This window comes from Ursus maritimus, unplaced genomic scaffold (genome assembly GCF_017311325.1).
Source record: "Ursus maritimus isolate PB19 unplaced genomic scaffold, ASM1731132v1 scaffold_6, whole genome shotgun sequence".
Taxonomy (NCBI): domain Eukaryota; kingdom Metazoa; phylum Chordata; class Mammalia; order Carnivora; family Ursidae; genus Ursus; species Ursus maritimus.
In genome coordinates this window covers 18,053,374-18,079,391 of record NW_024426774.1, presented here as the reverse complement: position 1 = coordinate 18,079,391, position 26,018 = coordinate 18,053,374, and the positions used below count along the sequence as shown (strand labels likewise).

General features: G+C 54.7%; 1 protein-coding gene across 1 annotated transcript in view; it reads right to left on the bottom strand.

The window, feature by feature from the left end:
* LOC103671935 (kelch-like protein 29) overlaps window positions 1–21,401 on the bottom strand; it is a 59,912-nt gene extending 38,511 nt beyond the window's left edge. The window contains exons 1-2 of the mRNA XM_040623118.1: window positions 21,197–21,401; window positions 18,005–18,655 (exon numbers count right to left, since the gene is read on the bottom strand). Of these exons, the coding sequence (XP_040479052.1) occupies window positions 18,005–18,655; window positions 21,197–21,401 (856 nt within the window). The remainder of the gene's footprint in view (window positions 1–18,004; window positions 18,656–21,196) is intronic.
* Window positions 21,402–26,018: the final 4,617 nt, after the last annotated feature.

The window sequence follows — 26,018 nt, the reverse complement described above, 5'->3', positions numbered from 1 at the left end:
GGCAGCTTTTGAGCTTTCTCTTTTGGCAACACAATAGATCATAGTAAAAATGCACCGACAAGCGATGTGTCCGTTTGATTTTTTCCACCTGAATCAGCAGCCCAAACTCCAGACACAGCAGTTTAGGGCAAGCAGCACACTGAAGAATTTAAGTCTAAGCATTTAATCTGTTCTTTCCATAAATTTCTGCTGCTTGTGCTTTATAATGATTCTACCAGAGGAAGTTTATTTATATCGCAGATTTTCAGCATCAGCACATTGAGAACACAAGGGCGATCGCTCAGTCAATAGCTTACAGCCATGTATAATATCACTCCGGAAATCAAAAGCCCATTTGAAGAAAAGAAGGCTCAGATTAAAGTCACTTTAAGACATCAATAACTTGGAACTGGCTGTAGAGAAGTTATAAATATCCAACCTGCGCATATGCAAATAGGCGTTCGCAGGCGCGCCACCGCCGCCGTGCGCCCGGGAACCCCGGCGGTCCCTCCCCTCCCCGCGGCACGGCCTGAGGCGCGGGGGGCGGGCCCGACACGTCACTGGGGGGCGGGGCCTCCCCACTCCGGGGCCGCAGCCCCTGCCCACGCGGGCAGTCCGCCCCAGCCCGAGCCACCCGCCAGGTCTGGGGCTCCGGCTGGGCTTTAAGTCCGGCGAGGAGTAGGAACCCAGCACGAAAACCCAATAGACTGAAGAAGCTGGCGCCTTTCTGTGTTGCTTACCCCGCGCCAGGTGCTGGGCAAGGGGCACTTTAATTACATCCGCCGCCCTCCGCTATCTTTCTGACCCCATACCTGTTGTAGCCGCGGGGGGGACCCTCCCCCCGACTTCCTCTGCTGGGGAGACTGGGTGGTAGGAGGAGGAGGAGAAGGAAGCACCGGCAATTTGTAAAGCCCCCAGCCCCCCTCAGGGTGCATGCACCCTGCCTCCCTTTCTGATACCCACTGATTACATTATCTCTTTTATCCCCACGGTAACCCTAGGACAAAGAGTCCCCATTTTACAGATGAGGAAAATAAGGCTCAGGAGAGTAACTTGTCCCTGGCCAAAGAGTGGCAGAAGCAAGGTTTGAATCAAGCTCTGCTTAATCTCAAACCCTGCTTTTATACTTTTAAAACCACCGTATTTCGCTGCTTCATGCTTGCCCTAGCTGCCTTCCTCAGGGCAGGGCAGGCCCAGGGGCCTAGGAAGAGTTATAGGTCACTTGGGAAGGTGATGCCCAGGGTCCAAGGAGCATCATAAAGGGTCACGATGTAGACAAAGGAAGGGGATGTCGGTGGTTGTGGCTGGGTGGAACTGGCTCATAAGGCAAGCCCGAAGGCTGGCTTGTGGGGCCAGCTGGGTGAGATCCCTGGGTTGGGCCCCAGGCTGGGTGGAATGAGCCATGGCAAAGCCCAGGGTCTGGAGCAAGCGTGGGGTCTGGACTCTGGTCTTGAGGTGGTGAGGGGGACCTCAGGCCTTCAGGAAGGGAAGGAAGGCAGGATGAACCCACTGCGAGGGGCTCAGACTTAAAGTAGGGGCTGGTGAACTCAATGGCCACAGACTAGCAATTGTACTATCCTGGGCAACCCTAGAAATTGCCAGAGCCTCCAATGGCCAAGGGCTTATATGGCCAGAGATCCTGACATCACAACAACCCCTCAGGAGAAAGGGGACCCCTGCTCATTGTCCAGGAACATGATGTGGTCCTGCAAAGCTTGAGGATCCATCAAAAAGTGAGTTACCTATGGTCAGTGGGCAACAGTAAGATAGTAAGTGTCTGGAAAACAGACAATGTGCCAAAGGGCTGAACGTTTGAAGTTTACAAAATCCTAGAAGCTAATGACTGAAAGAAGACAGACATCCCCTCTTCAGGATGCCCTCACTCTGCAGCTGCCTCTATGTCCTTGTTTGAGTTGTCCTGTCTCCTTGGACTCCCACATTCCTGCTCTGTGCCCACAACACTGTGGGGTTTACACGTCAGTAGCATGGGCAGAATTGAGCGCTTACAGCTACAGTCCTTCATTCATTCGGTTATTCACTCACACGTTCAGCCAGTATTCACTAGCACCTACCATGTGCAAGGGGCTGGGGGATACACTGATGAACAAAAAAGATCAAAAGCCCTGCCCTGTGGGGCGCTGGTTCTGGAGGAGATTTGATGACGTGTCTGTCTCCTCCTTCTCAAGGGCAGGCATGGTTTGGCTGGCTCACGAGGTCTGGTCAGTTATGCACGTGGCTGCACTAGGTCCCAAAGCTCCCAGCAAATGGCTATTCAGAGCCTCAGGCCTCATCATCTCTCTTCCCTTCTTCCTAGTGCACCTGGGGGCTCCTCAGATTTTTTGGAGTTCCTTCCCAGGACAAGGGTCAGCAGGGGAATTTCTCCTCCCAGATGGGTAAGGCCAGGTCCTTTCAGGTCAGTGACCTCATCCTGGGAGGGGGATGACACACTCCCATTCCCACCCTCTGCCCCGGTGCTAGGAGGGCTCCAAGCCAAGCCCCAACCCGAGCTTAGCAGGGTGGGGAGCTGGCCTGTGATGAAGGCAGAGGGAGGCTGTGCACGTGTGTGCACGTGCTGCCTGTTTGGGGGCTGCGATGTAGTCGGAGTCTACACAGGAGGGTCTCCTAGATGAAGGGAACATTCAGAGCTTGGGCTTCTCTCCTTACTGACTGGGGCAGAGGCTCCCTGGACACCTGATCCATCCCCCACTGCTTCCTGTCCCCCGGGGAAGAGCTGGATTACCATAGGCTGGGGGCTGGGGGGACAGTTACCTGAGCCCCTCTCCCCTTTATGGCTGTGAGAACTAGCTCTTCCTGGGTTGGAATGTTGCACTTTCCTGGAACTCTCTGCTGGGCACATGCATAACTGTTTCTTTTGTTTCCTCAGGAGCCCTTCTCGTTTCTGTGCGGCAGCCACAGGGGCATGGGGGATGGCCCTGGGGAACCCTGACCAGAGCCACAACTCGAGCGAAGTTAGATGTGACTCAGTACCTGTTCTTCTGGTCAGGGGACTGTTCGCTGCTGGGTCCCCACCCAGGCCCTGGCCCAAGATCCCCCTCCTGGGGGAGAAGGGGGAGTCACAGGAGAGAACAGTCGTGTCAGCCTTAGGCTGCCACTTGAGCCTGCGGGTTCCATGGGGTCTGGGGGTCTGGGAAGGTTTTCTGGAGCAGGAACAGGACTAAAGGCAGGTCTGAATAGGGGTGGGCCTTGTGAACAACGTGCAGAAGCTGAGGTGAATGTGTTGTTGGGCAGAGGCCCTGAGGGGCCAGGCCTTGGGGCTGAAGGGTGGGAGAGACTGGAGGGGTCAGCAGCCTTGAGCGAGAGCTGAGGGAGCTTTGTGAGCAAGGACGACCACTGAAGGTTGTTGACTAAGGGAAGGCCTGGCCACACGGTGCTTTAGAGAATCTATGCAACAGCAGAGTGGAGAGTGCTCATGAGAGAGCCGGCTGGGAGGCAGGAGAAGCTGAGGAGGGAGTCCTGAGGGGCCGAGCAGAGGGTGGACGGCAGAACTGAGACCGCACAGAGGCTGACCAGGTGGGAAGGAGGCCTGGATGAGGGAGGGCACGTGAGGGCCCTTGGGGCCAGTCAGGTGGGCTGAGTTTGAAAGGCCTTGGTAGAGATGAGCTGACAGGCCCCAAGTCCTTGAGGGGGTGTGGGGCTCTGCTGGCATGGGCCCAGCTTGGATCCATGCGAGGGCAGCTCCTCAGCTCTGACTGAATGACAACCTGTAGCAGCCTCGGTGGGGACTTCGGGTCCCTGAACCTCTGACACTCTGCATCCGGCTCCTCATTTTATAAGTGGGAAGGTAGAGATTCAGTGTGGGGGTGGGCAGGAGCGGGGCTGAACTGGGCTGGAAGCCAGCTCCTTTCTGTGCTGTTACAGCAAACACACTCTTGCTGGGCACCCTCAGGGCCAGTCCCAGAGCTAGGTACTGAGGATACTACAGTGCATACACGGCGTGGGGCAAGGCCCTGGGGCCAGGCGGCCCAGTGTCCACCCCGACTGTGTCCCTGACCAGCGGGGTAAACATGGGAAGTTTCCTTCATGTTTCTGAGCCCGAGTTTCTCATCTGTAGAATGGGGGTTCTGACCATAGCTGTTGCGAGGATGACATGGTCAGTGTGTGTGCCAGGCTTCGACGAGCGTCTAGAATGCTGTACCCTCAATAAGTCACTTTCCAGCTGCTCGAATTGCACACCGCACAACTCCAGGGGGTGCCATTCACCTCACACTCCTCAAGGTTTCTCTTGTTATTGTGACAGTCTTCTGGTAGATGGCAAGCAAGGGTCTTGAGAAAAGGGTATCTTTAAATTTTACAGAAAGTTGCTAAATTGGCCAGCGGCGGGGGTGTTCTAAAGTCATTCACAGTCGAGTGGGGGAGACAGACATGAAAATAGACCATCAAGATGCTCGCTGGTGAGACGGGTGAGTGAAGTCTGCACGCATGCTGGGGTGAGCTGAGGAGAGGCTCCGATCCTCCTGTGTGCCTCTGTTTCTGGCTAAGGCTGCTGCCCCAGAGTACTGCCTTGAAAACTGGGCCGTTACAGAAACCCCGGCCTCACGGGTGGTCTGGGGGCCAAGGAGGGCCTGGTGCCAGGCTTCCTGACTGTCCTGTCCCGACTTCACAGCGACAGGCAAGGCCAGGAGGCTGCAGCTCCAGCTCTGAGAAGCCCAAGTGCTTGCCCTCTGCCTCAGAATGTAAATGTTGAGTGCTCTCCTCTGCATTCAATTCCACTGTGGGGAAGGCAGGTGAACACAAAATAAATAACCAGAAGACCTCTGCACTCCAGCTCTCGCCCCTTGGTGACTCCTGACTAGCTCGTAGCTCACCTCCCACGTCGGACAACAAGGCAGGCCTGCAGCAACTCAGCAGCCCTCCGGCTGGCCCACCGGCCCACCTCCCCCTGTTCGCCTGGCTGCTCCAGCCCCAGGAAAACCAAGCCTCGAGTTCTGTCTGTAAAGGGGACGTGGTGGCCTGTGCCGAGCGCATGGAGGGGACTTCTGTGAGCTTCATGCAGAGCCCTCCCCTGCCTCTCCTGCCTCCTGTCTCATCAGCATACAGTGGAGGCCAGACCCTGTCACCCCCAGGCTCAGCAGCCTGTGCTGATGGGGGCATCTTCCCCATCCTGGTGACCAGGGCTTGGCCAATTCCTGAAAGGGAGGGGCTCTCCTCACAGACCCTTGCAGCCCAAGCTGGGGTCAGGCTCTGGTGCCTCAGGCTGCCGAGCCTCTGAAGATAGAGACCCTCACCCCTGTGTTGGCCTTTGTGGGGAGTGTGGGACCCTCAGTGGGGGTGTGCAGGGTAGGGGAGGGGGGCTGAGAAGAGGAGGGCCAGAGAAAGGGAGATTCTAGGGCCTCGTTCAGATGGTGATGCTGCCTCTTGAAGTCTCCCCAGGGCTCCTTATGGGCCTTTACTTTGGAAGCTTGATGATCCCTGAGGGCGTTTGTCAGGCTGATGAGAGGCCAGGGGGGAAGATGCTTCAACCTTTGTTCCTGCACCTGCCAGCACCTTGGGAGCTTGGAAGGCTCTGGAAGCTGGACACCCAGGTGACCTACCAGCTCAGATGAGGCTGATCTGGCCCGAAGGGGGGCCAGTCCCCTCATCCTGAGGCCAAGCCCTGAGTGCTCCAGGGGAGTCCCAGGGCCAGGGGAGAAGATGCCAGCTGGGCCTCCAGCTCTGTCCTGCAGGCCTCACAGAGTCCCCAGCTCCCTCCCAGGGAGGGCCAGTGAATTTTTCCTCCTCTGCTGAGCTCCTTCAAAGATATCAGCACATGGTTAATCTTCCTTCTGTTCAGAAATGCAGAGTAATTTGCCCGAATGGGGGTTTCTGCATATTTATACTAATGTCTGTGTTTAAAGCTTATGAGACAGGGAATTGCTGAGAGATGTCCATTAGCAATATATACAGACTGCAATTATTTCTTTATGGTGTGTGGTTTGACTGCAGAATATTTTATTTCAATGGAAGTAGCAGGCTTTGCCTACTGTGTTTTCTTATGGGCCCAAAGAAATCAATAAGAACAGAACAGAAGAGAAAAGAGGCAAGAATAAAAGGAGTGTGACCTTTTAGGATTCTGGGAGCCTTGAATATGCTAGTCCAGGAACTGCCTTCATCCTCAGAATCTAAATGCACGTACCCAAGCGGGGGGAATTCTGTGCATTGAAGACTGTGGAGGAAAACTTGCAAACCCTCCCTAGGACAGAGGTGAAGCCCTCAGTTCATTCACGCCCATCAGAGACAAGCAGGAAATGGGAGCAAGGGGTGTCCTCAGAAGACCCCACTTCAGAACCTCCAGCACCTTTCCCCCGTTTCCACCCCAAGACAGAAGCTCAGAGGAGAAGTAGGTTTTGATCTGGAACAAAATAAGCCTCAAGCTTAGAGGTTCACAGACCAAGACTCCCTGGCATCTGCCTGGATTCTGGTAGAAACCCAACTTCTTCCTGGGTGTGTGTGGGGGAGGTGGAAGGAACAGGGCTGTTTCAGAACCAAAGAACTGGAACAGCCAGCATGAGGGCCAGGAAGGAAGGGCCTTTTGTGGAGTTACAGTCAGTGGGTGCGGCGCCCGGGAGAGAGGGCGGCCGGGAAGCCAGGGGAGTGCCTCCCCGCTCCCCTCACCTGGGCTCCCCTCAGCTCCACCTGGATGCCCAGCCAGCTTCTCCTGGCGGCTCGGCTGACTTTCCTGTCTTGGTGCCGAGAGGCAGACAAACCCTGAGCAGGCCTCACAGTGCACTGCCACGCACTCTGGAAGAACACCCCAATTATCAGCCACTGGAGGGGAATCATGGTGCCTACGGTGGTCCCCAAAGGGCTTTTTGGAGAAGAAAGGCCAGACAAGCCGAGCAGAGGATTGCAAACGGATGCTATCTAACTCTGTGCAACAGGTATGTCGAAAATGGTGGTGACATCTTCCGCACCTTCTCCCGGGGGGCTCCCGTGCCTCCTGGTCCTTCCTCTTGGGCTGCCCTCACGTCCCTCATCTTCCCAGTTGGTCCTGTGCACAGCTGGAGCGTCTCCCGGCCCCACAGCTGTTTCCTTCCCGCCGGCGTCTACCATCTCATGGCCGCCACAGAGCGCGTTCCATCTGCCGCCTCAACTTCCCCTCAGTGGGGAGGCACCCTTCTCTTCCGGCCTCAGAATAGTTGCCTGAAGTCAGCGCTGACTTCTCACTGCCTTCTTGCACAGAAATCTTTTCCAAGAGGTGCTGGGGTCCAGAAGAGGGACAGATGGTCCCTTTCTTTTTATAACACGGCAAGTCTTTTGAAGTGAAGAGCTATGAACACAAGTTTTGCCTTCAGCAGATGTTCTGTGGGCACAACAAATACCACTTTGTGTTCTTCAGCAACTGTGAGCAGTGTTAACTGGGGAGGAGACTGAAATTGGGCAGAGCATTGGCACAGCATATTCGGGGGGCCCCGGGGCCATGGCGTGATGGCCCCTGTTCGGTCTGCAGTCAGGCTGAGGGCAGGCTTGGGTTTCTCCTCAGCCAATTCCGGATCTACGCTTCCTAGAAACTGTCAGCTCACCTTCCCCGAGCCCAGGGACCACCCTGTGCCGTGGCCAGTTTGGAAGGGCTGACAGTCTAGCTGTTCCCGTGCGCCTCTTCCATCTAATCCCGAGGCTGGGCCTGAGGCTGTGGGCTGGGATGGCCACTATTCAAGAGATTCATGGCTCCACTTTATCATGCTCTTCCTTGAGCACCGCAGGCCTGCCTAGTCCCCGTGGTTGTCCTGGACTGATCAGGGGACTTTGCAGAGGACAAGAATGGCTGGCCAGGCATGACATCTTTTGAGCTCCCAAGGAGCTGAAGGCTATCCGGATGTCAGGAGGAAGCCAGTTCCAGGAGCCCTGTCCTGGTGGCTCCTCGTCCCTCAGTGACAGAGGTACACGGCGTCAGTGACTACTTCGAAGTGGATGTCGGCTCTTTGGTGGATTTCGAGAACTGTGTTCATTTAAAAGGGCATAAGCTCCATAGACCTCATTAAGTTCAGAGATGTATCATCTTTGCACGGCATTGGCTACTTCATTGGGTGGCTGGCTCCATTAACTTGACTGCATTGGCAATACTATGTATAAGATGTGGGAGATGCCATGGCGGGAAAGAATCCCCAGGGCCGCCTGATTCCCAAGCTCCAGTGGCTTCTGAGGTGGCCAGTGTCCTGTCTGCAGTCTCCCCCAAAGGCCCAATGTCCCTCGTGGGTTTACTTGAGAATTACGTCCATTCACTCACCCATCCATCTGTCACACGGTACTTTTGGAAATGAGGAAAAAACCCAAGAATCACTGATTTATGTTGAGAGCTATCAGACACATGACCCTAGGAGATGTAAGACAGCCATCATGACCCATCTTTAGCCTAAATATGCCGAGTGACAAGCTGGGGAAGCTTCAAGGTGTGGTACGGTGCAAAGGGAATGGGTGTTAGAAGCAGGCGGTCTTCATCCTGATTCCCACTCCCACTCTACCACTTGGATCTGGGCAAGTGTCTCACCCAAGCCTCTGTTTCCCCTCTGTGAATCCACCTCAGAGGGCAGCTGCAAGGATTACATAAATGCAGAGTGACCGTATAGTGAATATAAAACATTCACTCCACGCCCTTCTGAAAGACGGGCTGCATCTACCAGCATGAACCGCTGTCCTCGCTCCCCAGCTGTGCTCTCCCAGGCAACTCATCACCTACCCCTGTTGGTGAGAATTTACTCCTAAGCAACAGCCCATCCCCCTCCTTTCCACCCCTCTCACCCCTTCCACACCACTACAGTGACTACGAGAGTGGGATATTACCTTAAAGATCATTTAGAAACAGCCCCCCCCCCATTTTACAGGTGGGGAAACTGAAGTTCAGGGCTCTCACCAAGATATCACATTGTCCCCAGAAACTGTCTCTAGAGAATCCCCTGGGAAACCATCCCCACTCCTTAAGCAAGTACTTCATCTGCTTCTAGGAGTTCTTCGCCTGGAAACCTTTGACCCTACAGACCGAAAGCCACATACAGACAGGGCCCATTGGGCCAGGCTGCTCTGAGCCCGCTCACTGAGCCTCTCCGGGCCATGCCCACGGGAAACACATGGCCAGGCTGCAGGGATCAGAGCGCCACATCCCACAGGAGTACTGTGCTCGCTGCCAGCAGCTCCATAAGGCATGCATGGGAGGAAGAGGGGGGACCAGGCACCCACACACTTACAGGGGGCCCAGTCATAAAGGTACCATGTAGGCAAGGTCAGTGATGGCCCTGGGAGTGCGGTCTGACTGGGGAGGAGACGTTGTCCAGGCAAGATGACAAGCACAAACTCTAACTCCATTTGCCAACTACACTGACAGGTAGCCTGTTATGCACTGAATTGTGTCCCCCCTGCCCCATTCATATGAAGCCCTAACTCCCAAAGCAACTATATTTAGAGATGGGGCCTCTAAGAAGTGACTCAAGTTAAACGCGCTCATGAAGGTGGGACTCTAATCCACGTAAGACAAGGAAGAGACAGCAGGAGGGCTTGCATGGAGGAGAGACACTGTGAGGGCCCAGCAAGGAGATGGCCATCAGTAAGCCGATGAGGCTTCCCCATGAGAAACCAGCCTTGTGGCCATCCTGATCTTGGACTCCCAGTCTCCAGAACTTCGAGAACACAAACAGCTGTTGTTTCAGCTGCCCAGTGAGGGGCATGCTGTGAGGGCAGCCGTGACACACTCACATGCAGCCCATGACACTAGTTCCACAGACAGTGGTGCAACACAGATCCGTGGTTGCCCGGAATGTGTGTAGACCTGGGTCTGAGACACTGAGCAATGACAACAGTGAGGAGTCACTTGGAAGAGAGGAGGGAAAGGCCGTGAGGGGCCAGTGGACAAAGCCAGATAGTTCACGGCACGGTTGCTAGGTCATCCAAAAGGTGGCTGGCAGAGCTAGAAAGTAAAAAAGAGCATTTTCGTGGTGATGCACTGACGTACTCTTGGGCTTCCCTCTAAGATACATTTTTTAAAAGAAAGAGCGTTATACGAGGAAAACAGGCAATGGTGATAACCTCAACAGATCGCAAGCTTTTGGCCATTTTTTCCCTTTAAGCAATTTACACAATGTTTTCGGTTCCTAACATGCGTGTGTTGTTTTGACCTTTTATGCTTCTGGAATAGTGAGTGTGCTCTTGAATGGAATGCAATTTCAACCAAAGCCAGTGTTGTGCCACGTTTCCTCCTGTTGGTTTCATGGTCTGGGGCACCGTGACCTGCCCAACTCACGGGGCAGGCAGTAGGCACGCCCCGGCTTTGCCCAGCTCTTCCCTTCTCAAAACTCGTTCCCAACCTCAAAAATTGAAAAATGTTAGGGATCAGCCTGGCACGACATGCCCTTCCTAGCAAAGACAGCATGTGTTAGATGTTTGCAGAATGATTAGGCAACAGGACGTTTGCCATTAACCTGTCACAATGGGAGAGAAAGGTTTACAAACAATTTCTGGATGCTGAGTGTGCGTCAATTTCCCAGTGAGGGGTTCATGGCCCTTAAGGGTATCCTACCCCGATCAAAGCCCAAGAAGATTACGGGGTCTTCACTTGCAAGACCAGAGTGGCCTTCCAAAACCAGAACGACCTGACCTTGACGACTTCACTAGAATGACTTGACCTTCACTAGAATGACTTGACCTTGGCCAGAATGACTTGACCTTCACTAGAATGACTTGACCTTGGCCAGAATGACTTCACCTTGCAAGACCAGGATGACTTCACCTTGTGAACCTAGAATGGCTGATAAAATGGACTCTTGCTCAAGATCATGGATCCTTACCCAGCCATCACTAAGTGGGCAAGCAAAGTCAAGAAGCTGGAGGGAAGTCCAGGTTTCCTGAACTCTGTGTACCAAGAGGTCAGGGAACAGACTTCTGGGGCCCTCCAGTGTGAATCACTAGCTGAACCTGTCTCAAATCAGGACAGGTCCTGTGAACCATTGGAACAGAAGCGTGTGTGTGGCTCTATGCTAGAAATCATGTGATTTTTCTACTGAGAAATCATTATTCTGTGTCACTGGCACTTATCTCAAACATTCTTCCCTAAGATCTTGCCTCTGTAGGACTACCTCCCTTCTGCTCCCCTCCATCATCCTGACTGCCTTTGAAGGCCCCTTACACACTGAACTCTCTTCTCCAGCCCCTGTGGCTTTTATTGCTGGCTCCCCCTGGACTCCCCAAGTGGGGTGCAGGCTCCTCCAGGGAGACTGCCATCCCTGCCGGCACTGGGCACAGTGTCTGGAACACTGTAGGCATCCCCACAGGGCCTCATGTTCAGTAGAAGGGGAGATTGTTATGGGGCACACAGCTAGCACATTCCGCAGCATCTTTTGAGTGGGAACACCTATTGTGGGCCTTGCACACAGTAGGTGCCTAATACTACACACATTACTTGCTCAATAAATGCTTGGTGGTGCAGCAGGGAAGGAGGCGACATGACTCAAGCCCCTCGGTGGCCTCTGAGTGTCAGTGATCTAGAACCTAGTGGTCATCCCTGCTGGTATCTGCGTGGGCTTGAGACCAGGGCAGCTGGCTTCCTGCTGTGGGTCAGTGCCGTTTCCTGAAGCCCCCAGCAGGGAAATATTCCCTCCCTCTGCTCTAATCTGAAGAGCCCTCTCATTCCCACGGTGTCCTGACTCCACTGGCCCTGCCCATCAACCGTTAGGGCCAGAGCAGGATTTCTGATCTCAAAAATGCTCAGCAGAGATTTGGGGCTGAAAGTCCATATGCTACTCCCTGTTCCATGTACTCAGCTCACTGAAGAGGGGGCTCCTGAGAGGGTTGCACACAGGCCGGGGTACTGGGGTCACCCCCTGCTCTGAGATGGACATGGTCTCTGGGTGGTCCAGTGGCCTTCGCTGCATCTTTCCGCTTGCCTGTTTCGCTCATCATCAAATGATCTGTTAACACAACAGTTAAGCCCTGGACAACCCTCCAATTAATGCTTAACAAACCTCAGGAGGCCACAGCCCTGGGAAGGGGAGGAGGGCTTTCGGAGGCAGGGCTGGGGCTGGTGCTGCCCGGGCGAGGACCAAGAGCCTTGTGTAGACGAAGTGTCAAATCCCACAGGCTCTGAGACATGTATTTCTTGGGTGAGGGTGTGTGTGTTGGGGTGGGGGGGGCAGTCTGGAAAGGGGAAAATTAGGGTAATAGGGGGTCTGTGGATTTGGTTCCAGATCTGCGTTGAGGGTTGTGGCAGTTAGATCTGGGAGATTATTTTGGGCAACCTTACTTTAGAAACAATGGTGGGCCTGAGTCAAAGGTGCCCAGACAACATTTCTCCTCCAGGATTCTTTACATTAGCGGCGATAGTAACAACAGCCAATGTTGTTGTGGGCTTACTACGTGCCATGTGCTGTGTTAAGACTTTGCATATATTATCAAGCCCTTAAAACGTGTCTATGATGACAGCACGGATATTCTCTCCATGTGACTGATGAGGAAACTGAGGCTCAGAGACACCAGTGTTCTAGCACAGTCCACCGGGTCAGTGGGTAGTGGAGTTTGAATTCTACGTAAGCGTCTGGTGCAGAACCTGGGCTCCTGGCCACCTTCCAGGCTTCTGGCCACATGCTCCTAACCCACTCCCTTTGCCTGCATCCGTGGTTGGTTGGTTTGCAGGCCGACAGAATTCCATTTGTCCTATCCACTCCTACGGCCCTGGCCGAGGACCCACACAGTGAGTTTGGCACCCTGGTGTCCAGCTGAATCTCGCAAGACGCTGAGACCCCCTGACGGTAGATAGGAGGGGCCCTCCTCCAACAGAGAGCTCCTGAAATTAGGGGGAGGGTCTGCGCAGCAGCCTGATGCCTTCTGGTTGCTATGGTGATGTGGAGGGGTGTAACGTGTTGCAAGGCGGGAAGGCAAGTTCTTGTGTTCAAAGTGGACCCTGGGGAACGAGGTGCTTCAGACATCACCATGGGGACGCAATCTCTCAAGACTCCCAACATAAACTGGTCTCTGGCTTTTTCATGTTCCCCTGGGCCCCTAAAAGGCCACGGACACTGAAAGGTGGCCCTGGCACTGGTAGCGAAGATACTAATGGCAAAGACTTTTGTAGTGATGAACGACATGCCAGGCACTATTCCAAAGGCTTTATGTCAAATAACTCACTTAATCCTCACAACGACTTGAAGAAGCACGTTCTATTATTATCCCCTTTTAGAGACAAGGAAACTGAGGCAGAGTTTCAGATTCCCCTGTGCTCTGGGGCAAGTGTTTGGGTGGAGATGCCTGCCCCCGCCCCAGTGCCTCGCAGTCTACCGGGGAGAATGACATGACAGCAGGGTAACTGTATTGCAAGCACGTGGCCAAGCACAGAGCACAGCTGGAAGGGAAACAACCATAGGCTTGGCGTGGCTTCAGGGCAGCCTGTGAGCAGAACAGCAGAGATGAAGGTGGAGGCAGGAGTCAGACCCTGAGTCACCACGTGAAGGGTTGGGCACTGTCCGGAAAGCAGCAGGGGCTGGTTAGGCATTTGCCGAAAGTGATGGGAGCAGACTTGTGCTCTGCAAAGACCACGCTGGCTGGACCTGGATGGGAGGGGATGCGCCGTGGGCCTGAAGGCCATCAGGGCAGGCCAGAGGTGCTGGTGGCCTGAGACGGGAGTGGTGGTGGGGACAGAGAGAGGAGGCAGAAGCAAAGGCGTTTTCAGACTCAGTGCAGGATAAGGGCAGGTCAAGGACAACCATGGGCTTTGGCTTTGAGCTCCTGGATGGATTCATGATGTCATTTCTGAGACAGAGGCATGGGAAGAGCAGGTCTGTGGACATGTGATTTCAGTTTGGACATTCTGTGCCTCTGGGCTAACCATGCGTGGGCAAACAGCTTTATCATGAATTCCCAGCTGCTTCTAGAATCTGTACTGAGCAGTGTGCCCTGGCATGTCAGGGGGTGGGGAAGGGATGGTGGGGGGGTCTGTGCTGGGCCAGGAAGGTGACACATCCACTCCCTTTTACGCATGGGGACACGATGGTCCCATGACGCTGCTTGACCTGGGGGCTGCCAACCGTATGAACAAGCATGGGCTGCCTCCATCTCCTCTGCACCAGGGAGGGGGCTCTGTTTCCCACCCCTTCACCAGCTTCTGTCTCTGCTAAACTCTAGACCTGGGGTCAGTGTTGACAGGAACAGTGGTCTGCAGAGTTAAGAGGGCATGTCCACAATCTCATTCAAACCTCCTCTATGCCCGATGAGGATGGCACTCTCAGCCCGTTTTAAAGATGAAGAAAAGGAGGCTCAGAGAGGTTAGGAGACTTGTCCTCATCACATAGCTATTCACTATGCCTCAAGATATCTTTTCCAGATCCTGTCTTTGCCACTCATGGAGACAGAGTGGTTGCTCTCCAAGCAGAAGGTAGCATAAGACACACCGAGCTCCCCCCAGTGGGGGTCCCGGGGCAAGAATGAGAAGGAAGAGGTGTGAAACCACAGGGAGGGGCTGAACACACCCCACAACATGGCCCCTCCCCCTAGGCCTATAAAATCTAAAGTCAGAAGAGACAAGCCCTCACCATTTCAGGTCAACTTGGATTTTGCTTTTTGGTTCAGAAGCAGAAGGGAGCGGGTACAAGCTTGCTTCTCTCTCCTTGGACATGCAGATGAAAATATAACCTTTCTGTGGCCCACCATGAGTCTGGGGCTTGAAAAGGTCTCTGGCTACCCTTTTAGCCCCCAAGAATCATTTGTGGAAAAAGGTAGGGGATAGAAAAATGACACCAAGAGACTGCGCCTCTGCTGGGCTCCCGTGGTACGGGGGCAGTGACATTAGACTTCCCTCACTCATCTCACAAGGCCTGACGTCGGCCACCACCTCCGCCCACAGATTGCTTCATGGTTTCCAGTCCAACAAGACAAAGGCCTCAGGTATATGATAACAGGATTCAAATGCAACTAATTCTTTTTTCTTTCCTTATCACTTTGCACACACGAAATCTATTTTAATTAGTTTTCAATACATAATCTTTGTTTTTTAAAGAATGAAATCCTACCCCCAAATTGTTCTTAGAGAAAGAAAGATTTATCTTATAAGTTTCTTAAGAAAATCTATATGTGCTCAATGCATTTAAATAACACTCATTAAAGTGGACTGCATGCAAGCTGGCTTCTCTCGTCACAGATGAGAGACAGTTGCTTGACCTATTGCAAATCAAAAAGCATTTCTGCACCACCTTTATTTTTCAATTGGTTAAGTTTTAAATTAAAGTCCCAATGCCCTTTTTGGGAAGGCAGACTCACATAGCCCCAACAGAAATTTCAGCTCCGTCGATTGGAAGATAATTACAAGAAACAAAATGTGAAATTTTAAATCAGGGCACTAATGAAGTCTAAAAATACCAGTGGCCCATCCCTCTGGCTGGCAAGACCTGTTCTTCATGGAGGGGATCTCTCCATAATTACTCAACCCCGTGAGAGGCCAGGTTGTCATGTCAAACAATAGAGGAGAAATCGCGGGACTTTAATGAGCTAGATCTCAAGGAGCTCTATGGTGAATCTTATTATAATGCCGGGCAAGCTTTCAAACAGAACAGGAGAAAAGGAAAGTTCTTTTTCTTTTTTCCTCTTCCTTAAGTGGAGTTCTGACTAGTGTTGACGCCGTCATGTGTTGCCGCATGGTTCCCACTCGGAGCCAGCTGTCTGTCATTTGGGAGTGTGAAATCAATTGGGTTTTGGAGATGTAAAATCCCTAGGGGCAAAATTAAAAGTGACCCAGATCCAAACCCACACGGTCTTGTCAGGAATATGATTCTCACATGGTAAGTTTCAAAGATTTGGTTTCAAAATCCGGGTTTCTTATTTTAAAAAATATGCGGTTGTTTGACATTAGATCTGACAGACAAATTATAGCTTTAGCAATAAAGGCTTTTAAGATTAGAAATGAAAGGAGAAATTACTTAAAAAAAAACCCCAAAACCAAAAACCACCGCACAACCCACCCAGGCTTGCGTTTGGAGGCATCTGTATGTTCTGCTTCATTGTCTTCTTTCACCACAAATACACGGGGGTAAATCAGCTGATGAGGGCCGTAAATAGAGAAGTGAGTTAAATGTGATCTCCGGGGAAACAGCCAGCTCACTGGCCAGCTATGGAAATCAACGTGACGGATGGGTCACTGGTTGTCGCTGGCTGGAGCTGGAGCTGGAGGGATCTCACTGGCTCCCCAGAAGGCAGGGCTGGGGACGCTTTCTAGGCTGACCCTATGCCTGGCCTCAGCTAGCAGTTAATCCACCCTCCAGGGGCTAGGAGGACAAACCCCAATCAGGGGCCCTCTCTCTCCTTCCCTCCTGTCCGCGGTTCTGGGCTCACCACAGAGGACGGTTCACGCCCTCTGGCCCCAGAAAGATGTTACAGGTGTGGCTCTGCAATGGCCCTCCAGCCCGGTGTGTCTCTACCACCTGAAACTTCCTGAGCTTACGGCGGAGGTGCCTGACGACAGAATGCACCTGTGCCTTGGGGGAGGTGGACCCCAGGTCCGTGCTAAGCCCCAAACTGGGGACTTCAGGCCCAACTGGGCCAGTTACCTTTCTGCCCAGAATAAGTCCTTTTCCTAGATACATGTCTGCAACTTGGCCAATCAGCAAGACCTTTCATCAGCCCTAGGAGGCCTCTGAAGGTGGCTGAGGGTGGGGGAGATGCCCCCGTGGGGAGAGGGAAGCCCACCCAGTGCCTTGGGCTTTGGCACAGACTCGGGAGTGGCCAGGACACCCAGTTCCCAGCGTACCAGAGTTGGCAGCATATAAACAGGGAGTAAGTTTTTTTTTTTTTCCTTTCTAAGGGAGAGAGAGCTTAACCAAAACAATTCAAACAAAAAATCAATTTAGTCAATTTTTTTTAAAGAAAGATCTTAAACAAAGCAAGAGTTTACCAGAATTTAGATGTAATTTTCTATAATTTTGTCATTTAAAACTAGTGCTGATTTCCAAAACAAAGGCAGTTGGGGCGCAATCAGATTGGGAATGAAACCCAGTGGAGATCTAGACACGGCTTTGTTGTTGGGATGCTTGACGAGGTCTGAAAATTGCTCGAAAGGATAAAGATAGAGATGCATGAGAGCAGGCAGGAAAGAATGGCTAGTGGGAGTCATTGCTCTGCGGAGAGGCAGGGCCCCCTGAGAAGCCATCCCCAGGGGCTGTTAGCGAGAAGGCTGAGAAGTGAAGCCCAGATCCCCACCTCCTAGGACCATCCACTCTCCCCTTTCAAAGGAGGCCTGGGTACCCCAGCAGGCAGACCGCCCATCGTGTGCCTTCCTGCCTGCGACCGGGTCCAGGTCTGGTTGCCTCCCCTCTCCAGTCAGCAGGAGAGGGGCTTGGCTGTCTGGAGCTCTAAGGGAGAACAAGTAAGTCTGGGGCAGATGAACCCCACCAGTCTAACATCTGTGGCCCCCGGTCCTCCTGCCCATTCCAGCTGGATAGATCCCTCAGACAGACGGCAGGAGTGAGGCCTGTTTGCTGATGCACTTTGTCCTAACCCTAAGGCTGGGGGCTCTGTTCTCAAGGATCTCCTTTGAAACCTGCCCTGGGCTGGGGCACAGAGTTTAACGGAAGGCTGAGGCTAGAGGTGCTCTTTCCTGGAGCCTCACAGAGCCACCCTTGGGTCCTTGAAACAAAAAATCCAAGTGGCTCAGGATGGTCTGCGAGTGTCTCCTGGGGAGACAGTCCTCTCACCTAATGTCTGGGGAGCTGCTCTCATCCAGTGGCACAGCAGAGGGTGCTTTTCTGGGAAAGGACACAATTCATGCTCTGACTGTTCTCCTGGGTGGAAAATGGAGAAGGCCCCACAAAGGACTCTTCCACAGAGCCCTAAGAGGAGCAGAAGGTTCCTGCTCAATCCATACTCTGCCTGGCCTCGGGGTCAGAGGTGAGAGTGGCCTAGGGCTCGGGCTGGAGGCAGAAGGACCCTGGACTTTGCAGGCTCTCCCTTCCCTTCCTCTCCCTGCCTGCTCACAGGTCCTCGCCTTGCCTTCCTTCCCTCCCCCACCTTCCCCTCTGCCGCCTCAGCCTGAGGCCAGCCTGTCTTGGGCAGGGGGAGGCCGCACTGGGGCTTCCGGGCTGGGGGAGGCCCGTGAGGGAGCTGCTGCAGAGCACAGGCTGCCGGGACACACACTCCTGTCCGCACTGCAACTCGGGGAAGCACAGATGGGGGCACACAGGACTATGTGGGCAGTGGAACTTACCTTTGGGGTGCCCGGGGTCGGTGAACTCATACTTCCCCACGCCAATGGTCCGCAGCATCTGCAGCCCGTGGGCCGAGTCAGTCGTGGGGGGCCCATTGGTGGCAGGGGCACCGCTGGGGAGGGTGGCAGACGGCTGGGCTGGTGGTGGTGGAGGAAGCAGGGGCCCTGCCATGTGGCCGTTGCCCACGGCAGTGGGTCCCGGGCGGGCCACCTGCCCCACGCCAGGCAGTGTGGACATGGCCAGGGGCTGCGGGCTGGCATACAGGGCCTGGGCGGGCATGTTGACCACCACGCTGCTCAGTGGCTGAGAGGGTGGCTGTGGGAGCGAGTAGTGGCCTGGCATCAGCGGGAGCTGGGGCCCCACGTGGGGAGGCAGTGAGGGGGTCACGCCAATGACTGGGGCCTGGACGTTCACAGCCGGGCTGAAGGTGGGAGGCTGGGCCACTCCATAGGAGTGTGCGATCAGGGCGGGCTGGCTCCCGGCGGCCACCGTGGTCACCCATGGCCCTGTGCCTGCAAGGGAGACAGAAGAGATGTCATCTGCTGGGTACACATTCACTCAGCAAACACTGACTGCCCCAGGCCCTGGGCTGGGTGCCGAGGTCACTGAGGCGGACAAGACACCTGCATCCAGAAACCCCCAGATTAAAAATCTGTGATTATGGTAGCATAGGATAAGTGCTTTGGGGGTATATGAGCAGATAGCCGTGGAGGCTCAGAGGGGGAGCACAATCTGCTTGGGAAGGCTCAAGAGGCAACAAAACAGAGAAGAAAGCAGAGACCTTCAAAGAGTTCTGGGTTCAAATCGTGCCTGGGCCATTTATTAGCCAGCAGCCCTGGGCAAGTTGCTTATCTTCTCTGAGCCTCATTCTTCCCATCTGTTAAATGGAACCAGCAACACCTACCTCAGAGGTCTCCTGGGAACTGAGTGAGGAAAATGTATTGGGGAAAAAAAAAAAAGAAAAACTAGCAGAGTGTCTGGAATGTGTTAAATGTTCCATAAATGTTGGTGTTTTTCCTCCCTTTCTGGAGAATAGCTATCTGGAGGAGGTGGGGAGAAAGGTTGATTGTGAAGATAGTAGGTGTTTGCTGGGCAAGGTGAGAACACCAGAGCCTGGAGCCGTGCAAGAGCCCTGTGGTGCAGGAAGGGAGACCAGGAGGTGCGGGCAGTGGGGGAAGCCTGGCAGGGGCTGCTCTGGGGGCCAGGCTTTTTCCTAAGCAACCTCTGCATGGCCGGCCCTGGGGGAAACAAAGAAGTGCATTTTGGCCCTTAAGGAAATTTTGACTGATCAAGGTCCAGACACACCTCCTGAGACTTGATACAAGATTTGAGGCCAGCTGTGCCCAGGTCAGGCCAAGCAGGTCCAGGTCCCCCTAAGCTGAGCTGACACTGAGGTAACCCAAACGTGCTTATGAGTGAAGCCAGAAGACACTGTGACAGGGAAGGTCAGACTGGATCACCTCTGACGGAACGAGTGTGGGGTTAGGTCTCCATCACCCAGATGCCACCTTGGTGTTCATGATGCTGGGGGACTGGCAGTATAGCCTGAGGGCAGGGAGACTGAGGAAGAGAGCTGGGCTCAGGCGGCCACTCAGTATCCCCAGCCCCAGAGACGAGAAGGGGAGCTGGGAGCTCCCTCCGAGAAATCGGAAGTTGGAGAAAACTAGAAGCTGGCAAATATTGGTGAAGCAGTGCCGGCAAGATTCTAGAATGGGCTGCTAAGGGGGATTATCCCCAAGCCTGAAGAAGAGGAGGTGGCATCGCTGTGAGCCAGCCTGCTGTCTTAAGTGCACGGCACGCCATCCCAAGCTCATTTCTCGCCAGCATTAGCCAGGAGCCTGGAACGATGCACCAGAACTTGCGAGCACAGCTGGTGACTTCTCCGGTGAGTCTGGTGAAGGTACAGAGATGCCGGGCCATGGAAGCGACTGATTCATGAGAGGGCGATTGGCCCAGAGGATGCTGGGACCTAAAGGAGGTCTCTAGTGATGCGCACTGAGTCCTGCTCACCTATTTATCAATGAGTTGGATGGTGATAGGGAGGAGATCACCACCCCATCTGCAGGTGACATAACAGCAGGAGGGTTAGGCACAGGTCAGCAATAAAGAGCTGGAATCTAAGAGACCTTGAGTCTTATGGGAAGATATTGACAAGGACTTGCCCATGAGTCCCCACACCCCGCTGCCTAAGGCAGATTAAGAGGACAGGGGTCAGAGTTGCTGCCATGACAGTCTTAGGGTCTCACTGGTGACAGCACATATCTGGGGCTAGCGCCAATCAGAAGTGATCTAAGGCGGCATGGTCAAAGTAGAGGGGCCGAATGAAGGAGGTGCTGGTTGTAGCACATGTGGGCTCTTTGCATCGGGTTCTGGGCCCTGAGGGATGCAGAGGGAGAGGTAAATCTCTGGAGGGTAAAGGAACTGGCAGCCACAGGCTCTGGACTGTGGCCGAGGGACCTGGGGTACTTATCCTGCAGAAGTCTTGGAGGGGAGGATGAGTGGGGTGTCCAGGTATCTAAAGGGCTGTGGTGTGGAGGGCCAAGCAGACGAGTTCTGTGCATCCTAAGGGGAGGTCTGGAACCAATGTACGGTAACAGTGAAGGGGTTTGTTATGGTCAGAGCTGACCCAAGCAGGCCTGGGGTGCTGGAGGAGCGGGGGGGAGCCCCCATCCCTGGGGGTGGAGCATCTCGGTTCTCATACAAACATTGGCAAGGCCGAACCTCACTGGAAGGTGTGACTTGAGAAATGCATGAACCAGAGTCCTGAGGTTTGGGAAGGACTATTCAAAACAACACAAAGCAGATTCAAAGTCAGTCCTGCGAGGTCACTCTCCCTCCTCCTGCCCCACCAAAGCTTTCCTGAGCAGCAGAGAAAGGACAGAGATACAGCTACTGCCCAGGACACACAGAGTCCCTGTCCCCAGGCAGCCTGAGGCCTGGGCTGCCGCGGGCCCGTGGGCCAGGCCCTGACGAGGAGCTGGAACACCCAGGGGGCTTCCGACACCCCTCCCAGCCCCGGCGTGGGGGTCTCTGGCTGCCAATGAAGTACACACCTGGATTGTCGCTCTCCCTCATCTGTTTGGAGGGTGGCTCATCGGTGTCCCAGGGCGTGGACTGATTGATGGGCGTCTGCCCCCACCGGATGCTGGTCGTGAGTCCCTGGGACTGACTGTCCGCTTTGGAGATTCCAGGGGCCTGGGGAGAAGCAGAGCAGGAGGATGAGTACAGCCTGGCCCGGGCTGCCGCCTTGGGGCCCATCCCCCAAGCAGCGCCACGGGGCCGGCCGCAGAGACTGGGCCCCACACCCAGTGCCACCGGGGAGTTGCAGAGCGTTTTGGCTTCGTCCTTGCGGGCTTCTGTTGCAGTCCCACCTGCAGGAACACCCAACCCAGGGCCTCCCCGGCCGCCCTCTGCAGCCACTCACTCCACCTGAACTATTACCGAGGAAAGCTTTCTGTGCTGTGAGAAGGGAAGCTCCCGGGGCCCTCGGGTCATCGGTTAACCGCAGCATTTATGGGCGTGTGCTGAGGACCAGCTGTGTGCCTGGCCCCTTGACCTGTGAGCGGACGGCTCTCCAAAGCGCCACCGTCAGGCCAGCTGCATACCAGCCTCTGAGGCCCCCAATGTGCCACTCCACATAGAAGGTGTGGTGGGGGGTAGGGGCTGAGACCCCTGGGAGGGCAGCTCGGTGCGGGGAGCATCTTCCCTGGAACCCTCGGCTCCTCGTTGTGGGAAGGAGGCCGGCTCTCTGTTTCAGGATCTCATTCTCTAATTTAGATATTTAGATCAAGGAGAAAATGAACCCCAGGCTGAAAACAAACATTAGCACAGCCCTGGTCTCTGAGCGGCAGCTTTGGTGGAATATTATGTGGTCATTACAAATCATGTTTACCGAAACGTGTAATGACATGGCAAAACGCTGACACTGTCATGTTAAACGAGGAAAGCAGGACGTAAAATGACACCAACAGAAGCTCACATGTAAAGCACTATGTGTAGGAGAGAAAAAACCCAAATGCTAGCAGGGGTGTTATTCTTGGTGAGAGGAATGTGGGTAACTTCTATTCTCTTGTCTCTATTTCTCTGTATTTGCCAAATTTTCTACTATGGCTATTACCATTATAATAAGAAAAAAAAAAGAAAGAAGAACAAGAAGAAATCCAAAAGCATGTTGGAGAGCCCGGGACTGGGATCACTGGGATGTGGCGGGGGTTGGGGGTGGGGTCTCGGCACAGATGGTTTCAGGAAGTTTCTGCAGTTCCCAGGGCTGCAGCCAGAGCCCAACCAGGTTTGGGGTGAAGGAGGAGGTGGGGTGGGGGGCAGAGACGGCTGTCCACCAGGGCTAGCCACAGAATGCCAGAGGGGCCTCAAGGGGCGTCTGCAGGCTTCTCTCAGGTGAGGTGAGGGCCATGGGCTTCCCGACTTTTCACAGAAGCTGACCCAGTGAGCCAGGTGGTGGGGCAGCGCCCCCACTGGGTCTCTCTGAGCAGCGGGAATGGCTAGGTAGGGGCGGGTGGAGAGGAGGGAGGCCAACACTTCTTGGGTCTTTGATGCATAATGCAGATGACATACAGCGCCTGCATTAGGGCGGGCTGGGAGGAGCGGAGCCGGAGCTGGATCCCATTAGGACCTGCGGGCTGCACGAAGCTAATTGCATTAGGCTGCACTTTGTCTCTGGCCTGCATTTCAGATGCTTCGCTTCTGTGAACAGAGCAGGAAACAAAGGGAAAGAGTGAATCTCGGGAGGAAAGAACAATTTCGTGGACAAGCTTCCATCTCAGAGGCCCCTGCCCCATTTCTGTCAGTGGGACAGATGGGAGCTTGGGGTTGGCTGTGGTGGTGGTGGTGGGGGGAGGGTACTGGGGAGGGTGTTGGGGATTTGGCCACACTCACCAATAGTCCTGTGGAACTTATGGAACAAAAGCGTGCCTTCTATAGGGTTCTCTAAATAGAGGGCTTTGCAGCATGCCCTGTCTGCAGCGACCTCTGCATTCCCAGGATCCCCTGGGTGCTCGTGGGCTGGGAGTTGCCGCGGTCGCTTCCCATAACCAGAGGCATGCGAAGGGGAAGGAGCCTGTGGGGTGTCCCATTCAGGGCCCTGCCTGGGGGTGGGGTTTGAAGGATGACTCTCCAGGCTCCGCGGGCACCCTCCTTCACGGACAGTACAGAGACCCCTGTGCCAGTAGGGGGCGCTGCAGCCCCTCTCTGCGGCCTGGGGTTCCTGGCGGCCTCTCAGCCCAGAGGCAGGTTTGGTTTTCAGGGTCCTCCCACCCTTGCCATTTGTCCCCTGTTGAATCAGTATCTGTGCCTCGGCCTGGTACTTCGGGGCAGGACGCCTGGTACTTTGGGGCAGGGAAGGGCGCTGGGAACTTGGAGGTTCTGGCCCTTAGGGCAGCTGCTGCCACCAGTACAGCGGATTGGGGTCTCCTCCACAGTGAATAACCAGATTCGGAACTCTAAAACTCCGGGAGTTCCTGTTTTTGCTCTAAAATCGGCAAGTTTCTGAACTTGAGACACTGCACACTTTTTCAAGGGCTTAGTCCCTTGGCTCCGGAACACTCCTGCCAGATCATTCACTTACACGTTTGTTGGTTAGTTGGTGTGTTCAGTAAACAAGCACTGGGCCCCTGCTCCACGCCAGGCCCTGCCCAGGCACCGGTGACTGAGACTCAGCCCTGCCCTCAAGCAGCTGCTCCCAGCAGAGTGGAGCACTGAGCTCGGCAAACACAGGTCTGTTAGCCTCCAGAAGGAAGCCAGGTGCACAGGGGTGAGCCCGGAATGGCTGGGAGCAACTGGGTGTGGCGGCCACAGGCCTGCTGCTTGGCTGTCTTTCATGACTATTACAAGCAAGTTCTTATGTACAAGAAAGCCATTCTGTTATGAGAAGGGAAACAGCGTCTTTCATTTTTTTCCTTCAGGAAAGATAAATAAGGCCACTCACTCTACTCGCACTAGCAACTTCTGAAGCTACGAGCAAATCACAGCTCAGAAAATTCTCTTTATTTTTTTTAAAACAGTGAAATGAGCATTCCTTTCTCCATTCCCTCCGGAAAAAACTGGGTACTGTTGTGCATTTTGCCGGGCGCCTGGGCACCCATGTGGGTGAGGGATGTTGCAGCTGGGGATGGGAGTCGGCTCGGCCTGACGGAGCCCCTCCTCCCACAAAGGGCTCCAGGCCCAAAGTAAACGCATGGTCTCCAAAGTTCTGGGGTATTCGGGGGCACAGTGTACGGGTCCATGGCTCCAGCTCTGAACTGAGCTCCTGCTAATAAGAATTTCTCCCTTGGTCCGGAGTCCCCAAAGGTCTGTGACTCCACCAAAGGCTCTCCAGGGTTCCCCCAGCCTGAGCAGGCCTCCCCAGTTCCACTTCTCCTTGCCATGGGGATCCCAGCACAGGAGTGCCACAGAAACCAACCAGGAGAACAGCCCGGTGTGGGGGGAGGAAGGCAGGGCTGAGGGAAGCCCCTCTGGGCCCCTCCCACGGCATCATGTGGGTCATCAGTGAAGCCACCCGGACACCTGGCCTTTTGCCAGTGTTCCTGGCCATGCTTCTGCTCCCCTGACGTGATGACCCGAGCAGAGAGAGGCAGATGAGGACAGCACTCCTCCTGCCCGGTGCTTCGCAGGGGCCCTCTCTGCCCATCACCAGGCCGGGCAGGCTTCTCTCTGCTTCCCTTTAATGAGATGCTAATAGGATGCATCATTAACGCAGCAGCTTTTAAACCCTGAGCTCTTGTAAATTTTCAAAGGTCACATTTTTGCGGCAGCTGACAGCATCCTGCTTCTTTCAGCGACTGAGGAACACTAAAGACCCCAATCCTTTATGGATGAAGCTCTCTGTGAGGCGGCAGCACGGGCTGAAGCGCCCGCTGGTCCGGGGGCTGGGAGCCTCCCCCTGTGACAAGCCTCCCAGGACCCCTGGGTTGTGTTCTACCAGCCTGGGGGGATCCAGGTGCACATCGCCCCCCGAGCTGCACTGGGGGCCCTGCTCCGTTGGGGGGAAGGTGTGCAGGGGGCTAATGCAAAGACGCCTGGCGGAGGGGATTGGGGGTCCTTTTCCTCCCACGGAGCACCTTGCGCTCCCCAGGCGGTTCATGCATGACGCTGGGACCGCCCAGAGGGGCTACTTTTTGCTAATTTGTCCACTCCGAGGGAGCACCTTTTTCTACTTTGCACAAAAGTGCTGTGTCGGTGAGCAGCACCCCAGGTGGTCAGGAAACTTGGAAAGGATGGGATGGCGCTCGCCTGGGGCTCTCACGTGGACGGACACACTGTGCACGCGACGATCACGGTCTCCGCACACTGCCCTGGGGGGCCAGCTCTGTGACAACAGGGACCCGGGACAGTGCCCGGCCTGCTGCAGGTGCCCAGGGAACGAACGAGCAGGCAGCATCTCTGAGCTCCAACAGTAGGAGCATTCATCACTTGGTGCAACGGCCGCCAGAGGCATGGGGAACACTCCAGAAGCGTGGACCATGTTGTAGAACAGAGGTGTGAGGTAGCTTGGCGCATGTGGGAGATGGGAGGCAATGAGCTCCCCTCGGTGGGGAGATGAGGTTCCAGACTGTGGGGGCCTTGTGTGTTGGGCCCCCCCAGGTCATTGTCCTGAATGCTGCCAGAGGCTGCTCGAGGCCTAATGCCTGTCTCCTCCCATGTGCCTGAGTCGGATGGATGATGTGGGGTGCTGAGGCTGACACCTGCCTCCGTGGGGCTGGGGGATCGCCTGGAGAAACCAGAGCTCAGCCCCTTCCGCTGTTTGTCCTAGGAGGTCAGAAGAAGGTGACTCAACGGCGCCTGGAAGTCAGGGAGAGCATCCAGAAGAAATGGGGCTGGTGTTGGGCCACAAAGGCTGGGCAGGATTCACTAGGAGATGTG